The following is a 21,020-nucleotide window of genomic DNA, read 5'->3' on the forward strand; positions in this document are numbered from 1 at the left end:
CAAGAGCAGGAACTGTATTCATTTTCCAGACAAAGAAGCTGAGATTCAGAGGTTGAGATGCTTACCCGAACATGTAACTAAGACTACGTGGCTGTAGGCTATCCAGAGCCTATTTTGTCAAGGATGGTGCCATTCTAATGTCCTGGCACCTTGACTGCTTACTGCTTTCCCACACCCACAGTGCTAGTGAGTAGTAAAGGACAGATCAGTGTGGCTGACTCCAAAGCCATGACTTTCTGTTATCCCAGGCTACCTCTTAATATCTCAAAGTTATAAAGTTGAGAAGGACGGTTTGCTCTCAGTTATCATTTGTTCATTCCACAAACATTTAGTGAGCACCCTCTGTGCACAGACACTCTGCTGGAAGACATAATTAAAAAGTGAACAGGGCACAGTTTCAAGTGCCCTAAACTAAGTGAGAAAAGACCTGACCATTCACACTCAAGGCAGGTTACATGCACAACAGAAAGAACAGGCCCCTTGTTTAAAAACAAAGTCTCTCAAGATGGTGAGAACAAGACACTAACCAAGTATGGTTCAGTTTAACACGAGAGGTGCTCAGGGTAATACACAAATCCAAGTTACCTAGGATGATGACTGATCATAACGTGACTTCCTAGAAGAGGTGACAATAGGGCTGATCCTGGAGAATGAGGATATCTGCCACACCCACAGTGCTAGTGGGTGGAACTATTCCTCTATTTTTGGAACTTCTCCATTTTTTAGAACTGAGGGTATTCAGGAGAATCACTGAGTCATCATTTTGACTTAAACATCAGTCATCAAGCGTTTCCCCCACAGTACACCCCCATCACCTACTGCTGGAGCTGTGATACATGCCAAGGGGAAATGTGGAGATGTTCTGTCCTGACCTCCCTTCAAGGACTTGTTGTCCAGCAGCTGTTAAGTGCTGCCAGTGGGCAACCTTAAATCACCAGCCCCTCTGGGGGCAGCCTGCATGCAATGATCCATCCAGGTGGAGGCATAAAGGCCTGGTCACTGGATGCATCAAGACAACCCTGAAGGGTCATCATCACTCCAAACTCCCATGGGGTCAGCTCAGGTCGTCTGGCCAGTGATCCAGCTTGATCCTTCCCTCTGCCCTACCCTGTTTCTTCCCTCCTGATTCCACAGTGTTGACCCCAAGGGCAACCCTGATACACATCCCAGCACTAAACTCCATCTGAGTCTGCATCCCAGAGAACCAGCCTGCAACACGTATCAGAAAACATTCCAGTATTTGGGGAGGATTTTTATTGAAAATTACTGGTTACACATGTACTTATAACATTATAAAACCCCCAGTAAAATACAAAATTGTAGAAACAAGGACCTTTAGTGTGAATGTGGTTACCTTTGGTTTAAAATTTACGATCTAATGATGTCTGACCAAATGAAATTAAGTTATATATTAATAACAAAAGACAACTATATGTTGAACCATATGAAAGTGCCATTTTATAGCTTATAAAAAGACTGAATGTTAGCAGTTCCGCATGGTTCAATCTAAAAGAAAAAATCCATTTGCATTTGAAATCTAGAGAACATTATGCTTATGAATAACCCATGGGTAAAAGATATAGTTAATGAATTAAATTAGGAATTAGAAAATACATAATACTATGGATATTGATAGTGGTGAGTACCAAAACTTGCAGGTTGCAGCTCAAGTGGATCCTAGGAAAAAAGTCAGCTTTATATATACTTATATTAGAAAAATGATGACATTACTAATCTCTTTTCAATTTATCAATTTAGAGGGAAAACCTCAAAGTTAAGGAAAAGTTGAAGGAAAGAAAGAATGCTATGATGAACTAGGGGAAAAAAGAGCATCAATCAAGCAAAAGGTTGATTCTTTGAAAACAGGAAAAAGTTATGCAAGTTTATTCATAAAAAAGAAGGCTAAAAAAATCCATTAAAATGCCAAAAGAACACAGAGATGCTGCAGAGATTAAACATATAAGATATTGCGAATAAATTTATGTCAATCAAGCTCAAAACTCACAGGAAACAGATTCCTCCTAGAAAAATGAAACTTATCAAAATGACTCTTCAGAAATAACACACTGAATAGGAAAAACATAATTACCAAAAGTTACCCAGACAATTCACAATGTGAATGTGATTAATGCCACTGCATTGTTGACTAAAAATGGTTATATGGTAAATTTTATGTTATATATACTTTACCACAAATTGTAATGTAAAAAAAATAAAATAAAATCCTCTATCTAGAAGACAGTCTAGCACATCTGTCCTTCATTAGCAAATCCCCTAGAAGGGCTCCTATTTTGATAAAGTGTATTTTCTCTTCCTTCTCTTTTAGAACATATGATATTGTCCTTCTTTATGTAACCATATATCTAATTTTTTTTGTTGTTACTTAAACCATAGTATATTATTATGTTTTTCCTATCAGTTTTCTCTGTAGCATTTTAACCAGATATCTTTTGGTGGAAAAATGGATCCTAGTCATGTTAAAGGAAGTGGACACAAAACAGCGACTTCACACAGTCTTCAAGTAAACAGAATCCCTGATATAATTGGAAAGTAATATGTAATTCTGCGAACAGTAAAAAAAAAATCTGTGACAACCTTTTCTCAAATCTTAGAAAATAAGTTTAGCTCTGGAGTCTCTCAAGACACAAAACATGGGAGACAGCTTTTATTGGTGGCCTGCACCTCTGATTTGGATAAGAAATAAATAATAAAAATGTTTATAACATTTAAATAAACATAATAAATCCTTTTACAAGAGCTTGAAATCATTGAGTGAAGTTGGAGAACTAATATCTTATAATGTGTAAATATTTGTTGCTGGTGTAAAAAAAGTAGAATATAGTTTATGTAGTGCAAACCCTTTGGAAAAAAGCCTTTGGAATAGACACAAACTCATGGGAGAATCACAGTGCTGACTCAAAAATTGTTCAGGCTGAGGGCTGTCCGCTGGAAACATTCATAACCACAAGGTCACTGTGAGTAATATCTGGCTAACTCCTTTTGAAGTACACCTGAGGGAGAAAAAGACATAAATAACATTTTTAACAGTTTTAAAGTCCTCCTCCTGAAGCAACACATTTCTAGGTTTCCTTCTTCATGTGAAGCAACCATGTCACTATTGGAGGCATAATTTTAAAAAACCAGGGTTGTATTTATTCTATGGAGGAAGCAGCCCCATTAAAACCTTCAATGGGGCTGGATGTAATGCCAAATAACCTGCAGATCTCCTAGATTTCTGGTCATTCTGATTCACAGATATGCTTTATCACTACAGTAAATCGATACATAAAATCATTTTATTCCCTGAAATAAATTTAAAACAGGGTAAAAAAGAGGAAAGGAAAACTAACATCTGAACAGGGTTTGCCATTTTCACACATAAAAGGAGCACAGTAGATTTGGATGTTAATATCAGATTGTTATGTTTATATTTTATAAACTCTGACAGGCACTGAAACACTGGCATATATGTATGAAATATCCTGGTGTTTAATTTGTGTGGCAGAGCAGTTATAGAGCCTATAGAGATGTGATCTGTGGATAGTGGGTCCCAAGAATGAAAAAAGAATCAAATGCTTTAACAATGACTCAACCAAGAGACTTCTCTAAAATGGAAGATGATATGCAATAATAGGACAGACCTTTGAGCTCTCGAATTCTACCAAATTCTAGCTGAACTGGAAGAAATACAGCTATATTAGTATTTTTCAGTACATCAGGTGTATCAGTACTTTTTCAGTGTATAATCAGAACACAAAGGAAAGGAAGTGCTGTCAAGTTCCACAATCATCAGTTTTTAGTAGCTGTATTATATCTTGATTCCTTACAGATGCACATTACAAAATAATGTTTCACAAGCCCTGACATTATTTTATCTCTGAACATGTTTGGGCAAAAAACGACTTCAAGTGTAACTCTTTTCCTCAAAGAAGAATGTGAACAGTTTCATTTGAGTCTTTAAAACAGAAAATGTATCCTCTATCAGAGATTGACTCATGTCACAAACTGGGTTACTTAGACATATGATTCCAGATCTCTTTTATAAAACCTGACCGCAAGTCCATTGTGGGTACTGTAAACAAAGTTATTATGAGAGAGAATGAATTTCACACACAAAACAGAAAAGCCCTAGGACACCTACCTTCATAGTAAGTGCACTTTCTTACTCTCTTGTTGCTAACATAACCTGCTACCCCCAAAACAGCTCTGCACATGAAATGCTATATATTTCAATGTCACTTAAGGAGAAAAGTAAACCCTCCAAGAATGCTTGGGCCCACTGGCTGAAATCTGAGGCTATTTCCACTGTACTGGAAGCACTTAAAAAAAGCCTTTGGTGGGAGTAGAGGGGAGTTTAATTGTATATCATCACCCTCCTTCATTTTATTAAGATAGACATATTTTGTGATTATGTATTTACTCTTTTGGTGAAACTAAAAACAGTTAAATGAACAAAAGAAAATTCATTTCATTTGCTACTGCTTAATATTCTTTCCAATATCATCTGGTTCTTTTCTCCATAATCCTTCTCAATACAATTTTTTATAAAGAAAATATTATTTTTAGCAACTTTTAACTGTAAAGGACTTTGTTTCATGGTCTGAAATACCTGAACTGAATACTGCAAAGGATCGTCAGTGGTTGGGGACCCCTGATTTAGTCTCTAAAGTGACCTAGAAGAACTATGGATATATTTGTTTTATTATTGGGAGGCAAGGTTTCTAACTACAGCCTTTTACAAAATGATCCCACTTTTATACCGTAAAATGCTCTATATTCTCAAAGCACTTAAGCATCTGCTCTCTCATCTGATCCCTGTGATAAGTGTGAAGAAGACAGCAGGGCTGTAGTCCTGCTCTACACACAGGTGAGGACTGGAGGCTCAGAGACCTTGGGGACACAAGGCTACATGGATGCTAAGTGCCTCCTCCATCTATCCAACTGGACCAGGCTCCTAGAGCTCGGATATGAGAATTTTATAACTGTTGGGCTGTATTAGGTGATTTCACGAATAGACAAAATGACACCTCTGCAATACACTGGGAACAAAGAAACTTCAAACAACCTCAAACTGATGTGCTTCATAACAGAACAGAATGGATGACAAGCATTTATTCTTGGAGCTGAACCATGTCCCCTCTGAAAGGCTGTTGCTGAACCATGAAAGACACCACTCTTCTTGGTTTCCAGAGGAGAAGAATTCAGTTTGGGGCCATTGATGAGGCTTGATCACCAGAGCTTTTGTGTAATAAAGTTTATTAAAGTATAAAAGAGATAGAGAAAGCTTCTGACATAGACATCAGAAGGGGGCAGAAAGAGTGCCCCCTGCTAGTCTTTAGGTGGATGTTATATAGCTACTAGTAGTAGTAGTTAGTCGCTCAGTCATGTCCAACTCACTGAGACCTCATGGACTGTGGCCCGCCAGGCTTCTCTATCCATGGGATTCTCCAGACAAGAATACTGGAGTGGATTGTCATTTCCTTCTCCAGAGGATCTTTCCGACCCAGGGATCTAACCCAGGTATCCTGTATTGCAGGCAGATTCTTTACCATCTGAGGTACAGGGAAGATCCATATAGCTTGCCTTCTTGAACTTGAAGACAGAGTCTAGGGTAAATGCATAGTTCATTTACATAGTTTAAGACAAACCTGCCTCTTGAGAAACCTATATGCAGGTCAGGAGGCAACAGTTAGAGCAGGACATGGAACAACAGATTGGTTCCAAATAGGAAAAGGAGTACGTCAAGGCTGTATATTGTCACCCTGCTTATTTAACGTATATACAGAGTGTATCATGAGACAGTACATCATGGAGAAGGCAATGGCACCCCACTCCAGTACTCTTGCCTGGAAAATCCCATGGATGCAGGAGCCTGGTAGGCTGTAGTCCATGGGGTTGCTAAGAGTCGGACACGACTGAGCGACTTCCCTTTCACTTTTCACTTTCATGCATTGGAGAAGGAAATGGCAACCCACTCCAGTGTTCTTGCCTGGAGAATCCCAGGGATGGGGGAGCCTGGTGGGTTGCTGTCAATGGGGTTGCACAGAGTCGAACACGACTGAAGCGACTTAGCAGCAGCAGCAGAGTACATCATGAGAAATGAGGGACTGGAAGCAGCAAAGGATGGAATCAAGATTGCCAGCAGAAATATCAATAACCTCAGATATGTAGATGACATCACCCTTATGGGAGAAAGTGAAGAGGAACTCAAAAGCCTCTTGATGAAAGTGAAAGAGGAGAGTGAAAAAGTTGGCTTAAATCTCAACATTCAGGAAACGAAGATCATGGCATCTGGTCCCATCACTTCATAGGAAATAGATGGGGAAACAGTAGAAACAGTGTCAGACTTTATTTTTGGGGGGCTCCAAAATCACTGCAGATGGTGACTGCAGCCATGAAATTAAAAGACACTTACTCCTCGGAAGAAAAGTTATGACCAACCTAGATAGCATATTGAAAAGCAGAGACATTACTTTGCCAACTAAGTTCCATCTAGTCAAGGCTATGGTTTTTACAGCGGTCATGTATGGATGTGAGAGTTGGACTGTGAAGAAAGCTGAGCACCAAAGAATTGATGTTTTTGAACTGTGGGGTTGGAGAAGACTCTTGAGAGTCCCTTGGACTGCAAGGAGATCCAACCAGTCCATTCTAAAGAAGATCAGCCCTGGGTCTTCTTTGGAAGGAATGATGCTAAAGCTGAAACTCCAGTAGTTTGGCCACCTCATGTGAAGAGCTGACTCATTGGAAAAGACTCTGATGCTGGGATGGATTGGGGGCAGGAGGAGAAGGGGACGACAGAGGATGAGATGGCTGGATGACATCACCGACTCGATGGATGTGAGTTTGAGTGAACTCCAGGAGATGGTGATGGACAGGGAGGCCTGGCGTGCTGCGATTCATGGGGTCACAAAGAGTCGGACACGACTGAGCGACTGAACTGAACTGAAGAAAAACATTTCCATAAGAAAAATGCTTTGGTTAGCTCAAGGTTTGAGAAAAGTTAAGTTCAGGTGGAACAAGTTATCCTTATGGCAACACAGAATTTTAAAAGAAACCTTTTTAAATTTGTGTCAGTTCAGTTCAGTCCCTCAGTCCTGTCCTACTCTTTGCATCCCCATGGACTGCTGTACACCAGGCTTTCCTGTCACCAACTCCCAGAGCTTATTCAAACTCATGCCCATGAGTCAGTGATGCCATCCAATCATCTCATCCTCTGCCATCCCCTTCTCCTCCTGGCTTCAATAATTCCCAGCATCAGGGCCTTTTCAAATGGGTCAGTTCTTCGCATCAGGAGGCGAAAATATTGTAGTTTCACCTTCAGCATCAGTCCTTCCAATGAATATTCAAGACTGATTTCCTTTAGGATGGACTGGTTGGATCTCCTTGCTGTCCAAGGGACTCTCAAGAATCTTTTCCAACACCACAGTTCAAAAGCATCAATTCTTCAGCATTCACCTTTCTTTATTGTCCATCTCTCACATCCATACATGACTACTGGAAAAACCATAGCTTTTACTAGATGGGCCTTTGTTGTCAAAGCAAACTCTCTGTTTTTTAATATGCTGTCTAGGTTGGTCATAACTTTTCTTCCAAGGAGTCAGATCAGATCAGATCAGATCAGTTGCTCAGTTGTGTTTGACTCTTTTCGACCCCATGAGTTGCAGCATGCCAGGCCTCCCTGTCCATCACCAACTCCTGGAGTTCACTGAGACTCACGTCCATCGAGTCAGTGATGCCATCCAGCCATCTCATCCTCTGTCATCCCCTTCACCTCCTTCCCCCAATCCCTCCCAGCATCAGAGTCTTTTCCAACTCTGCACATGAGGTGGCCAAAGTACTGGAGTTTCAGCTTCAGCATCATTCCTTCCAAAGAAATCCCAGGGCTGATCTCCTTCAGAATGGACTGGTTGGATCTCCTTGCAGTCCAAGGGACTCTCAAGAGTCTTCTCCAACACCACAGTTCAAAAGCATCAATTCTTCAGCACTCAGCCTTCTTCACAGTCCAACTCTCACATCCATACATGACCACAGGAAAAACCACAGCCTTGACTAGATGAACCTTTGTTGGCAAAGTAATGTCTCTACTTTTGAATATGCTATCTAGGTTGGTCATAACCTTCCTTCCAAGGAGTAAGCGTCTTTTAATTTCATGGCTGCAGTCACCATCTGTAGTGATTTTGGAGCCCAGGAAATTAAAGTCTGACACTGTTTCCACTGTTCCCCTATCTATTTCCCATGAAGTGGTGGGATCAGATGCCATGATCTTCGTTTTCTGAATGTTGAGTTTTAAGCCAACTTTTTCCCACTCCACTTTCACTTTCATCAAGAGGCTTTTGAGTTCCTCTTCACTTTCTGCCATAAGGGTGGTGTCATCTGCATATCTGAGGTTATTGATATTTCTCCCGGCAATCTTGATTCCAGCTTGCGTTTCTTTCAGTCCAGCATTTCTCATGATGTACTCTGCATATAAATTAAATAAGCAGGGTGACAATATACAGCCTTGACGAACTCCTTTTCCTATTTGGAACCAGTCTGTAAGCATCTTTTAATTTCATGGCTGCAATCACCATCTGCAGTGATTTTGGAGCCCCCCAGAATAAAGCCTGTCATTGTTTCCATTGTTTCCCCATCTATTTGTCCTGAAGTGATGGGACCAGATGCCATGATCTTAATTTTCTGAATGTTGAGCTTTAAGCCAACTTTTTAGTTCTCGTCTTCCACTTTCATTAAGAGGCTCTTTAGTTTTTCTTCACTTTCTGCCATAAGGGTGTTGTCATCTGCATATCTGAGGGTATTGATATTTCTGCTGGCAGTCTTGATTCTAGCTTCTGCTTCATCTATCCCAGTGTTTCTCATGATGTACTCTGCATATAAGATAAACAGGGTGACAATATACAGCTATGATGTGCTCCTTTCCTGATTTGGAACCAGCCTGTTGTTCCATGTCCAGTTTTTACTGTTGCTTCCTGACCTGTATACAGATTTCTCAGGAGGCAGGTCAGGTGGTCTGGTATTCCCATCACTTGAAGGATTTTCCACAGTTTGTTGTGATCCACAGAGTCAAAGGCTTTGGCATAGTCAATAAAGCAGAAGCAGATGTTTTCCTGGAACTCTTGCTTTTTTGATGATCCAGCGGATGTTGACAATTTGATCTCTGCTTCCTCTGCCTTTTCTAAATCCATGGTTCACATACTGTTGAAGCCTGGTTTGGAGAATTTTGAGCATTACTTTGCTAGCCTGTGAGATGAGTGCGATTTTGCAGTAGTTTGAGCATTCTTTGGCATTGCCTTTCTTTGGAATTAGAATGAAAGCTGACCTTTACCAGTCCTGTGGCCACTGTTGAGTTTTCCAAATTTGCTGGCATATTGAGTGCAGCACTTTCACAGCATCATCTTTTAGGATTTGAATTAGCTCAACTGGAATTCCATCACCTCCATTAGCTTTGTTCATAGTGATGCTTCCTAAGGCCCACTTGATTTTGCATTCCAGGATATCTGGCTCTCAGTGAGTGATCACACCATAGTGATTATCTGGGTCATGAATATCTTTTTTGTATAGTTCCTCTGTGTATTCTTGCCACCTCTTCTTAATATCTTCTGCTTCTGTTAGGTCCACACCATTTCTGTCCTTTATTGTATCCATCTTTGAATGAAATGTTCCCTTGGTATTTCTAATTTTCTTGAAGAGATCTCTAGTCTTTCCCATTCTATTTTGTTCCTTTTTTTTTTTTTTTTGCATTTATCACTGAGGAAGGCTTTCATATCTCTCCTTGATATTCTTTGGAACTCTGCATTCAAATGGGTATATCTTTCCTTTTCTCCCTTGCCTTGAGCTTCTCTTCTTTTCTCAGCTATTTGTAAGGCCTCCTCAGACAACCAATTTACCTTTTTGCATTTCTTTTTTTGGAGGATATAAATTTGTATAGAGAAGGGGAAAAAATATATCACTAGTAGTTTGCTTCCTCCTGCAACTTAAGAGAGAGATTAAAAATGTCTGACACTTGCAGCCTACTCCCTCTCTTTGGAGACCCTTGGTCTTCCTGCCTATTACCCTCTCACCTCCAATTTTACATGTTGAAGTTCTAAACTCCTCAGTAGCACAGAGCACAGTACCTCATAATGTGACTGTATTTGGAGACAGCATCCTTAAAGAGGCAATAAAGTTAAAATGAAATCATACAAGTGTGTCCTAATCTAACAGACTGGAGATTCCATAAGGAGAGACCAGGACACAGGCTCACAAAGAAGGAAGAGCATGTGAGGACACAGATAGAAAATGGTGTCTACAAGACAAGGAGAGAGATCTCAGAGGAAACCAACCCTGCTGACACCTTGAACTCAGACTTCCAATCTCCAGGGCTGTGAGGATTTAAGTTTCTGCTGTTTAAGTCGCCTACTCTTTGGTCTTTGTATGGCAGCCCTAGCAAACTACAGCCCCCCTTAGCTTTATGTATCTAAAAGGTACTTTCTCTACTATTTCATGGATCATCCAAAAGGGCCAATCAGACAGTAATCAGCTCACCTGAGCTATGACTTCAAGAAAATGTGATGTGGAAGCACCTTCTCCCAGATGTTGGATTTTCTTTTCAGGTTAATGAATTCAGTTCTATTAGAGTGAAAGCTTGTGACTTAGGCTAGTGCTCCCCATGTTATAGCTCTGAACAATGCAATGATATCTGATGCTTGCACATTCAAAAAGCTGATAATTTGACAGCTTCTCCTTCTAACAGGATGCAGAGTATGCACAACTAATGTCAAGACAGGATGAGAATTAAGAAATGCATTTCTTTCTGTAGAGGTGACTTGAGCCAGTGGCAGGACTGAAATCCACGAGTGAGTTTCTGCCACCCTGTGAGCTTCAGTGACTGGCCCTACCTTGGCTAACATGTGACAGGAGCAATGTTCTCAGGCTTGACACAGAACACAGTACCTAAGACAGCACCCAGCCTCCCTCAATAATTCCCCCTCTGTGCTTCCTGGACCAGCCTTGTGACCTTGGGTGAGCCCTGAACCCACTCTCCTCATCCATTACATGGGATAAAAATGGACCATCAGGAGAGTAAGCGAAATCATACATATGAGAAGTGTAGAAAATAAATTATAAAGAACTACACAAATTTATTTTATACACAACTATAGAAAATAAATTATAAATAACTACACAAATATTACCATTAATATTGTTAGAGTAGGTGCAGGATTACTAGACCAGGAATCTCAAGATTTCTAATTCTATGACCTATGTCTGCTTCAGTATGTATGTTACACTTGATTTAAAATATTTACTGAATGAACAAATTTATAATTTTGTATCTGCTGCAGATTTGCTTAACACCAGTTATATACATAGGGCCACCTTCCTTCTAAAGCACCTTAGTTTCCTCACCTGTACAAAGAGAGGGTTGAATCCTATTATCTTATTATCTGGACCAATCTAAAATTCTGTGTTCTATTTCTCAGTACTCAATGTCATGATAATATAGTTTTAAAATGAAGATTTGACATATAGGTGGGAACACCTCTTTTTGATGTGAAATGCCCAAGGTCAAAAGAGCAAAAGGGTTTGGGAGATTCCTGGCTCTTGAGGTCTAGGAGGGATGGTCTGACTTGGAGACACTCTAGTGGATAAAAGCACTCTAGTGGATAAAAGCACTCTGTGAATTTCAGGCATAAAATATGTATGTATATATATATATATATATATATATATACACATATATATATATATAGTTCCTTGTTCAGCTTCTCAACATTTGCACACAATGTAAGTACTTATGAAAAGTTCAGAACACAGACTTCCTTTTCCTTAAACCTAAGCACAAACTCTAACTCTGCCAACTCTTCAGCCAGCTCTGAGACCCAGGAAGTCTCCTACACGATGAGCAGCGGAAGGTCCTGCTCTGCATTTCCTCATTTCTATGGAGGATTGAGAGGAGACAATGAGGAACTTAGGCCACATTTTAGATAAATCTTTTATATAGAAGTATTTAAGCACTGGGACATATTTTCTTTAAGACATTTTAAATATTACACAAATAAACTTATTCTATTTACAAGTGAAAATCTGGGAGAGGCAGAAAAGAATGAAGAATGGAAAATACACCCATAGTTTAACATCCAGAGATAAATTTTCAATGGGGAAGCCAAATCCCACCCTGAGCCATGCATCTTAAGGGGCTAGAACACCAGACCTTCCTTCCCTCCATCTATCTTTCCATCAACCCCAATCCCACTCCCACCTGGTTCCAGAAAGACTTACAGATGGCTGCATAATAGTGGCTAAGCCTCTTAAACCAGACCTTGGTTACCACTTCACCTCTGTTAGGAAGATACCACGTGACCTGAATGTTACTCACTGAGCCCCTTCCTCACACCACACACAGTGGGTAGTGCTTCACACACCTCATCTCTGAGAAAGTGCTCTGCAACCCTTCAGGCACCATTCAGAGTACAGTGTGAAGGTGTTGTGAGTTCTTGATTTGTCCTGATGACAATTTCATCTTCTAGAATATAGAGGAAGCATGGGGGACAAATGGACCTAATTCTGCTGCTGCTGCTAAGTCACTTTAGTCGTGTTCGACTCTGTGCGACCCCATAGACGGCAGCCCACCAGGCTTCCCCATCCCTGGGATTCTCCAGGCAAGAACACTGGAGTGGGTCGCCATTTCCTTCAATGCATGAAAGTGAAAAGTGAAAGTGAAGTCACTCAGTCGTGTCCAACTCTTAGCGACCCCATGGACTGCAGCCTACCAGGCTCCTCTGCCCATGAGAGTTTCCAGGCAAGAGTACTGGAGTGGGGTGCCATTGCCTTCTCCAGGACCTCATTCTAAACAACAATAATTAGGGAGAAAGTGATAATTTCAGGTAAGAGTTTTCTTTATAGATTACAAAACAGAAGAGACCTACACCTTTCTCTGGAAGATCTTCCTAAGATCAAAATATTCCAAGATTTTTCCCCTTAAACTCTCAAATTTCCTGGATATTCCTCAACAGAACTTGTATCACAAATGTGCTGAACACCAATCAGAATGAATGTAAAAGGTCTGCAAAATGAAGGTGTTCAGTGCTCCATGAGAATCTCAACTCAGAGTCCAAACATGTGGAAAGTCGAATCCAAAATCTCTGTCTCAGGCACAGGTGTGTGCACACAGAAGTGTTCACACATCCTGACCCCACCCCCAGCACTGCTGCAGATTCTCAGCAGACCTGCCTTCCACCTGCCACATGTTGTTAAGACCCAGTCATGAAGCTTCCTCTCTGGTGACTTGTAATTTAAAAGAGCACAGAGTGCTTGTTCCCAGACCCTTGGTGGAGATCTTGTGAAGAGTGCACCCTGGAGGCGAGTTTTAATTACAGCTTCCCGCAGCAGGCTCACCTCTTTTGCCCTTTTGGTGAGGACAGCAGCCTCCACCTCACCCAGTTGTTGCACCATCTTGTAAAATAGGCTGTTTCTATCAAGCAGCAAATAATGTGGCCAACTAAATTCTTTCCGTGTCCCTGAATCCAAAACCTGTTAACAGCAGAAAGAAATCCATGAGCATACAATATCCCCAAGTAACATAACTCAGACAATATTCCAAAAAGGGGCAGGTCAGGGAGAATTTGGGTAGTAGGACTGATACTTAAATGGTTTGATTCCCCTGTTTTACTAGGGAGACAAGGGCCCAGGCCGACCTTTCATCATTATATGGTTATAGCAAAGGAAGAAAATGAAAAGTTTAGAATATGATTACTAGAACAGGACATTCTGTAGCATTTTATATTCTGCCCAGGGCATTTGGGGTTGTTATCATTAGTTAATGCTTTTAGCTCCCAGACTCTGAGCTTTGAGGGCTATTTATACAGATACACAGAGTTGGGAAAGGTCTTGGTTCAAGAAAATCAGACTGCATTTATCTTAAAAGTAGGTTGACATCATACAAACCACATGGCAGTGTCCTGACAACAAATTAATTGTCAAGTTGATTTGACTATCTGAGCAATATTGGGGGGGGGGAAAGTAAATGCTTCCGGAACTTCCTTAGGGTCCTGGATTATGTCAGCCCCTACTGGAAGGACTAATGCTGAAGCTGAAGCACCATTACTTTCGCCACCTGATGGGAAGAGCTGACTCACTGCAAAAGACCCTGATGCTGGGAAAGTTTGAAGGCAGGAGGAGAAAGGGATGGCAGAGTTTGAGATGCTTGGATGGCATCACCAATTCAATGGACATGAGTTTGAGCAAACTCCAGTAAGTATCGAAGGACAGGGAAGTCTGGAGTCCTGCAGTCCATGGGGTCACAAAGGATCAGAAACTGAGAGACTGAACAACAACAAGAGGGGCAGAATCCCTTGTCCAAGAGGTTAAGATGCTTCTTGAAGTTTGCTGTGGCTGTAGTTTATTATTATGAGAGTGGAAGGCTGGCAAAAAGAGCTGATATATAAGCAGCTTCTGCAGAACTGCTCTGCACAGAAGGAATTTCTAGAAATCCAGTTTTCTTTTTGGATAAGACTATCAATTCTGAAGGAGTTCAGCCCTGGGATTTCTTTGGAAGGAATGATGCTGAGGCTGAAACTCCAGTACTTTGGCCACCTCATGCAAAGAGTTGACTCATTGGAAAAGACTCTGATGCCGGGAGGGATTGGGGGCAGGAGGAGAAGGGGACGACAGAGGATGAGATGGCTGGATGGCATCACTGACTCGATGGATGTGAGTCTGAATGAACTCCGGGAGTTGGTGATGGACAGGGAGGCCTGGCGTGCTGCGATTCATGGGGTCGCAAAGAGTCAGACATGACTCAGTGACTGATCTGATCTGATCTGATAAAAGCAAATAAGAAATTGAGCTCCAAATTGAAGTGATCACAGCCTGCACAGCACATGGGGCAGCCAAACCTGAACTGCCTAGGATCTGAATCTGTTTTCACATATTACCTTTATTTGCTTCTTTCTCTTTCTTTCTTAAGCTGCTTGCCTTTCACCCCTTTTATTGCTCATTAACAAACCTGCTGATAGGAAATTGAAAGGGAGAGTAAGGGGCTCTTAATTTTGCCTTTCTACTTTTGAGTGACCTTGGTTAATGGTTATGGAGGGGGAAAAAGTACCTGAAACAATTGACCCAAATAATAGAACTACAAAAATAGTTCTCATGTTAAGTGGAACTTAATTCTTCATTTAGGTCATATTTAGAATAAATGTATCTAAAGAGAATATGTGGTATGGGCTTACCTGGTGGCTTAGTGGTAAAAGAATCTGCCTGCCAATGCAGGAGTCCCAGGTTTGATCCCTAGTCCGGGAAGACCCCACATGCTGTGGAGCAAATAAGTTCATGCACCACAACTACTGAGCCCACATGTCACAACTACTGAAGCCTGAGCGCCTAGAGCCTGTGCTCCCCAACAGCAGAAGCCTCTGCAAGAATTCTGCACATTTGCTGCAACTAGAGAAAAGCCCAAACAGCAAAGAAGACCTAGCACAGCCAAACATAAATTAATAATATTATTTTTTTTTAAAAAAGGAAGAGAATATGCTGGAACTCTAAACAAGACACAAGTTATTTTTTCTACACATATGTATTGCAGTTAACTTCATCCTTTGTATTTAATTGGAAACATGTTTTAAGTCTCACAAAGGTCATATTCCTATTAATCTTTTGCTTATACTGCGAATCATTGTTAAGAGCACTTTCTCAAAAGAGTCCAAGAATAATTGAATGTCTCATCCACATAATGAATTTTCTATATGTCAATTGGGCATGTCAATTTAGATGCCCCAAATGTGAAATTTTACTTAAGCATAGCATAGATAGAACATAACTGTTCCTCCTGATGTTGAAGAAGAAAAACTGCAGTTTTAAAACACAGGTCTCCAAATATCTGTGTTCAATTAATCTATGAAAGATTAGGTAAGAATATATATTGAAGAAAAGACAGTCTGATGTCGGGAGCCAAGCTGGCGTGAGGAGCTCCGCCTGTGGCAAAGGTCATGAGGAAGGAGGCTCGGCATACACAAAGGCAGGATCGAGCCTCAGGAGTCCCCCTGGAAATTCTCGAGCATCTACCCCCAAAACCAGAGTCTGCCTACTTTACTGCTTTGTGCTCTCACCTACACCTCTGACTTTACAGGGGGCTGTCCCCCACTACCCCTCTCTGAAAAAAGAGTTAACTTACAGCTCCAGTTAATAAAGTTCCTGGGTGTGATAGTGTTTCAATCTATAAACTCCTTTGGAAGTCCTCTAGCCTGCCTTAATAGGTTTTTCCGGCCACATGTGATTGCTCAGAGACTCCCGACTGTGAGAGGCATGAGATGTTCTAAACTGTCTAAATACAGATTCCTTTGAGCAGTTAAAAGATTGATTAGAAATTGTATTGGTGAAGGGTTTTTGACTTGTTGGGCCAATGTTTGCTGCTAAGTTTCCATATCCCTTACCTGCTGTGTCTCTGGCAGTGTATTAATATAATTGGTGTAAGTAGTAGCTTTAATGTTTGTAAACTTGGACCCTTGAGTTAATTCTTTTTCTTGTTATAGCCCACCACATCTTTGCCCTGTAGGAATGAAACTTTATCTAATGTTTTTGGAGGGTGGTGCCTGACTAATCACCTTTAGAGAAAAATAAGTTTTCTGAAGAAAGGGTCTTAAAATGTTAACAGGCCTCCGGGCCAGAAGATGATGCAAATCACCTAAACTTTTGCATATGATGTTTGCAGGAAGAAAGCCTGGCTTATTGCATGACTCTACCCCTTCCCCCATTATCCTTTATGCATAACTTAAGGTATAAAAACTACTTTGGAAAACGAAGTGCGGGCCATGTTCACCGAAACTTGGTCTCCCCATGTCATTCTTTCTCTCACCATCTGGCTGAATTATTCAGCCTCTTTTCTCCACTGAATTTCCTCACTGAGCTATCCTTATTTCACCCCTCTTTATATCCTTAATTAACGTTTAATTAAGCAATTGTTTCCTGATCCTTGCCGACGGCGTCCCCGCTTTGAATTCCCTAGATCCGCCAGGGCTGGACCCTGGCAGTCTCTTTGCTAGATAGTTCTGGGAAAGCTGTATACCTCGAACTGAAAGAAATTAGAATACTCCCTCATACCACACATAAAAATAAACTCAAAATCGTTTAAAGACCTAAGATTAGACTGGGTACTATAAAACAAAAGGAAAACACAATTAGAGAACACTTTGACATAAATCGCAGCAATATTTTCTTTGATCAGTCTCCCAAAGCAAAAGAAATAAAAGCAAAAATAAACTGGATCTAATTAAACTTAAAAGGCAAAACGTTAGGGGCTACAAGAGTTAAGATGGGACATAGACTGAAAAATAGGTGGAACCAGAATTTTACCAATTTAGCTTTTACATTTACTAGCTTGATCAAAGGAGAAGGCAATGGCAACCCACTCCAGTACTCTTGCCTGGGAAATCTCATGGATGGAGGAGCCTGGTAGGCTACAGTCCATGGGTTGAAAGAGTCGGACACGACTGAGCGGCTTCACTTTCACTTTTCACTTTCATGCACTGGAGAAGGAAATGGCAACCCACTCCAGTGTTCTTGCCTGGAGAATCCCAGGGACAGGGGAGCCTGGTGAGCTGCCGTCTATGGGGTCGCATAGAGTCGGACACGACTGATATGACTTAGCAGCAGCAGTTTGATCAAAGATTCCAGATATTTCAGAACAAATAAACATAAAGCAAATCTAAATTCTCTTTGTGTACAGAAAAACAGGTATAGTTTTGGATTTTTTTCATCCCTTATAAGAAAAATCTCGTATAATTTCCCACTATGTCCCCACCCTTTCTGTAACACAAATTAAACTGTAAACTAAATCACACATTAAAATTGGTGTGATAATAATCCCTGAACCCCAGGATCTCTCCAGGAAATCCAATCTTGAATTACTTATCAAGCTCTAATAGGTTAAGTAGAAACACATTATGTTGGACAAGCAAGTGAGTTACATAAGCTCAATGAAGATGTGTTTATCAAATCTGTTTATGTGCAGATATTCCTGGTAGCTGTCTAGACATAAAAATTAAATGGACCCACTGCAAGATAATGGCAACCCACTCCAGTGTTCTTGCCTGGAGAATCCCAGGGACGGGGGAGCCTAGTGGGCTGCCGTCTATGGGGTCGCACAGAGTCGGACACGACTGAAGTGACTTAGCCACAGCAGCAGCAACTACAAGATAACTTGATCCATTCATTGGCAAGATGCCATCAGTGAAAAAGAGGAATGCAAGGAGAGGTGGGTGAGTGCATGGAGAGGTGGGGGGCAAGAGAGGATGGAGTTAAAGCCCAATAAGAAATGATGACAACAGTAGAGATAGAGCCCCACTTATCGACAAGTAGAGCTGCAAGGGAAAGATCTGTGTCATATTTCTGTTTCTGGTTGCCAGGTGATGACACAGGGACAGCTGTCCAAACTTGCATAGTGGGTCCCTCATTGGTAACATAGGTGCCTGTGATTTTCTCAGTGATGGGGCAATGTGGCAAGAATTAGCTAAAAATCCTTTCCTAGATCTTGAAATAATAAATTAGTCTCTCACCAGGGGGATGATGAAGGCTGGCTCACGGTCACCTCCACAGTCACTTTCCCAAATCTGCTGCCTTTGCTCATAAGCACTCCCCTCCTAAAGTAATCTCTTCTCCCCAACTGTGCTTTCTACCTCCATATTAATTATTTTCCTTTGAAAACTTGAGTGAAATCTTTTGGAGTTATTGAAGGAGTTTCCACTTCTGAAATATTCTGATTGCAGCCATGTAGGCTTCTGAAAGAAATGTTCCATGAAGGTGAAAAACAGAACTTAAGTAAAACTCTAGTTAGGTATGAGCTGTTTTGTGCTTTCCAAGTGGGGATATTACAACAGTTTCTGGTTTTGATTTCTCTGGGGAAAATTCTACTGAGAAGAGGTTTGTGTTGAGGAAGAAACAGAAAGAACATAACATCATAAGACTGACTATAAACAAAACAGGTGGAATCTGAGTTTCCTGTCCCTGGTTTTGGTTCTTCATCATTCATTTTTAAAGAATTCTCTAGCTGCAGACAATGAAAATGTTGACCACAGACAACAATACTGTTAACGCTAGTGCAGATTGTCACACGCTTCTTTGTTCATGGTTCTAGGGAGAATTCAGGTGACATGAAGACTGCAGTGGGCAGGAATTGGAGGCAACAGCTGTGCTATTGGCTGCAGAGAAAGCAGGTCACAAGCACCCAGCTAATCCTAAAGTCTGTAGGAAGAACTCTCTAATGTAGAGACAGTAGTGAGTCTTAGGAGAAAAAGGATTTCTAATTTGTCTGTCTTGCTCTACTATTTTGGAGCAAATGAGGATGATTGACTTAGTTGCTGTTATGACTTTTATGCTTAATCATAACTTAGATGCTGTTATGACGTCTTTAAGATACTTAAAACTAAGAGAATTTCTTGGGAAAATAAAATTCTGAAATGGTTTAACGAACCAAAACTGGGTAAATCCATTCAGAGAGCGAACACATACACAAAGCTACTAACTGGGTCACAGTTGTTTCCCAACAAGCCTTTTCTCTTGTTCACTTACACTAAGCAAAACCATATCCATCTAATCATTTCAAGATTTTTGAATAAAAGTGACAATTTAAAAAATATATAATCTCTAAAGTGAAAGTGTTAGTTTCTCAGTCATGTCCGACTCTTTGCGACCCCATGGACTGTAGCTGCTAGGTTCCTCTGTCCATGGAATTCTCCAGGCAAGAATACTGGAGTGGGTAGCCCTTCCCTTCTGCAGGGGATCTTCGTGATCCAGGGATCAAACCTGGGTTTCCTGCATTGCAGGCAGATTCTTAACAGTCTGAGCACCAGGGAAGCCCATATTATGTCAAGATTTCAGATTAAATTATACTCGATCGCTAAAATGAAATTTTAGGCAGCTATTAAAACAGTTCTATAGAAAATTAATTCATGACATGGGGGATTTTAAGAATATATTATTGCTATAAAAATTCTGCTGATGAAATACTCTGTTTTGCATAAGACTAATTATCAAATTATTAATAGTTCTAATTTTATCCAAATAATATTATACCACTATACAACTGTTACTTTCTGGTGGTGCGTATTTTGTAATCTTCCCTTTATGAGATTTAAAAATTTTTTCCTATTTTTACCTTGCACATTTATTGCCTTTTTGTAACAAAAATATATTTTTATGAGTTAGGCTCTTCATTTTAAAAAACAGAATAAAAAAAAATCCATCTATTTTTGTGCCCAAGTATTCATCAGTGCAACAATATGTAATTATTACACCTTAACACTTGCAGTGACAGGACTTTATGGTGACAGCACTGTTGGTTATGCCCTTCATCAGCATCTGTCACTTCCCCAAGACCCTCTCCCAGGCTAGCAGCCCTCCCTGTGAAGCATCAGGCTTTGCAGCAGATTGACTTGTCTTTATATCCTTAAAGCTTTCAGAACAGACAATCACTTGCTTTCCAGAAAGGAATTGCAGGTTCAGTTTCAGAACACCAGAATATACCGAATATTGCAGTAAAGTGAGTCATGTGAATTTTCTGGTTTTCCAGGGCATATAGAAGTTATGTTTATAATATACTATACCCAAGCATGTGTGCAATAGCATTGTGTCTGAAAAAAATAGTACAGACCTTAACTTAAAAATAAGGCATTGCTAAAAAATATTAACCATCATCAGAGACTTCAGTAAGTCATAGTAGTAATATCAAAGATCACTGATGTTACAGATCACCAAAGCAACTGCAATGATAGTGAAAATGTCTGATATATTGTTAGAATTACCAAAAGGTGACACAGAGATATGGAATAAGCAGATGCTAATGGAAAAATGGTGCCTGTAGACTTGCTCGATGCAAGTTTATGACAAGCTCTCAATTTGTAAAAAATGCAGTATTTGGGAAGCACAATAAAACAAGGTATGTCTATAGTTCTAAAGCAAGCAATAAAAATAAGATTGCCTCAAAAATTGAAGGTTTGAGAGAGAACATTATTTGTGATATTTTGCTACAATGAAAGCCAACTGGTAATTAG

At 40.5% G+C, this 21,020-nt stretch overlaps 1 protein-coding gene across 2 annotated transcripts in view; it reads right to left on the reverse strand.

Moving 5' to 3' along the window:
- Window positions 1–955: 955 nt before the first annotated feature.
- Window positions 956–21,020, reverse strand: part of LOC139186121 (ATP-binding cassette sub-family C member 4-like) — a 171,945-nt gene continuing 151,880 nt past the window's right edge. Inside the window, exons 30-31 of one of the 2 annotated variants that reach the window (XM_070799911.1) lie at window positions 13,375–13,509; window positions 956–3,011 (exon numbers count right to left, since the gene is read on the reverse strand). In XM_070799911.1, coding sequence (XP_070656012.1) covers window positions 2,991–3,011; window positions 13,375–13,509 — 156 coding nt within the window. In that variant the 3' untranslated portion in view covers window positions 956–2,990. Of the gene's footprint in view, window positions 3,012–12,892; window positions 13,510–21,020 lie in introns of those variants that run through there. The other variant, XM_070799910.1, reaches the window with a different exon arrangement.

Source organism: Bos indicus, chromosome 12, assembly GCF_029378745.1.
Source record: "Bos indicus isolate NIAB-ARS_2022 breed Sahiwal x Tharparkar chromosome 12, NIAB-ARS_B.indTharparkar_mat_pri_1.0, whole genome shotgun sequence".
In the NCBI taxonomy this organism is placed as follows: domain Eukaryota; kingdom Metazoa; phylum Chordata; class Mammalia; order Artiodactyla; family Bovidae; genus Bos; species Bos indicus.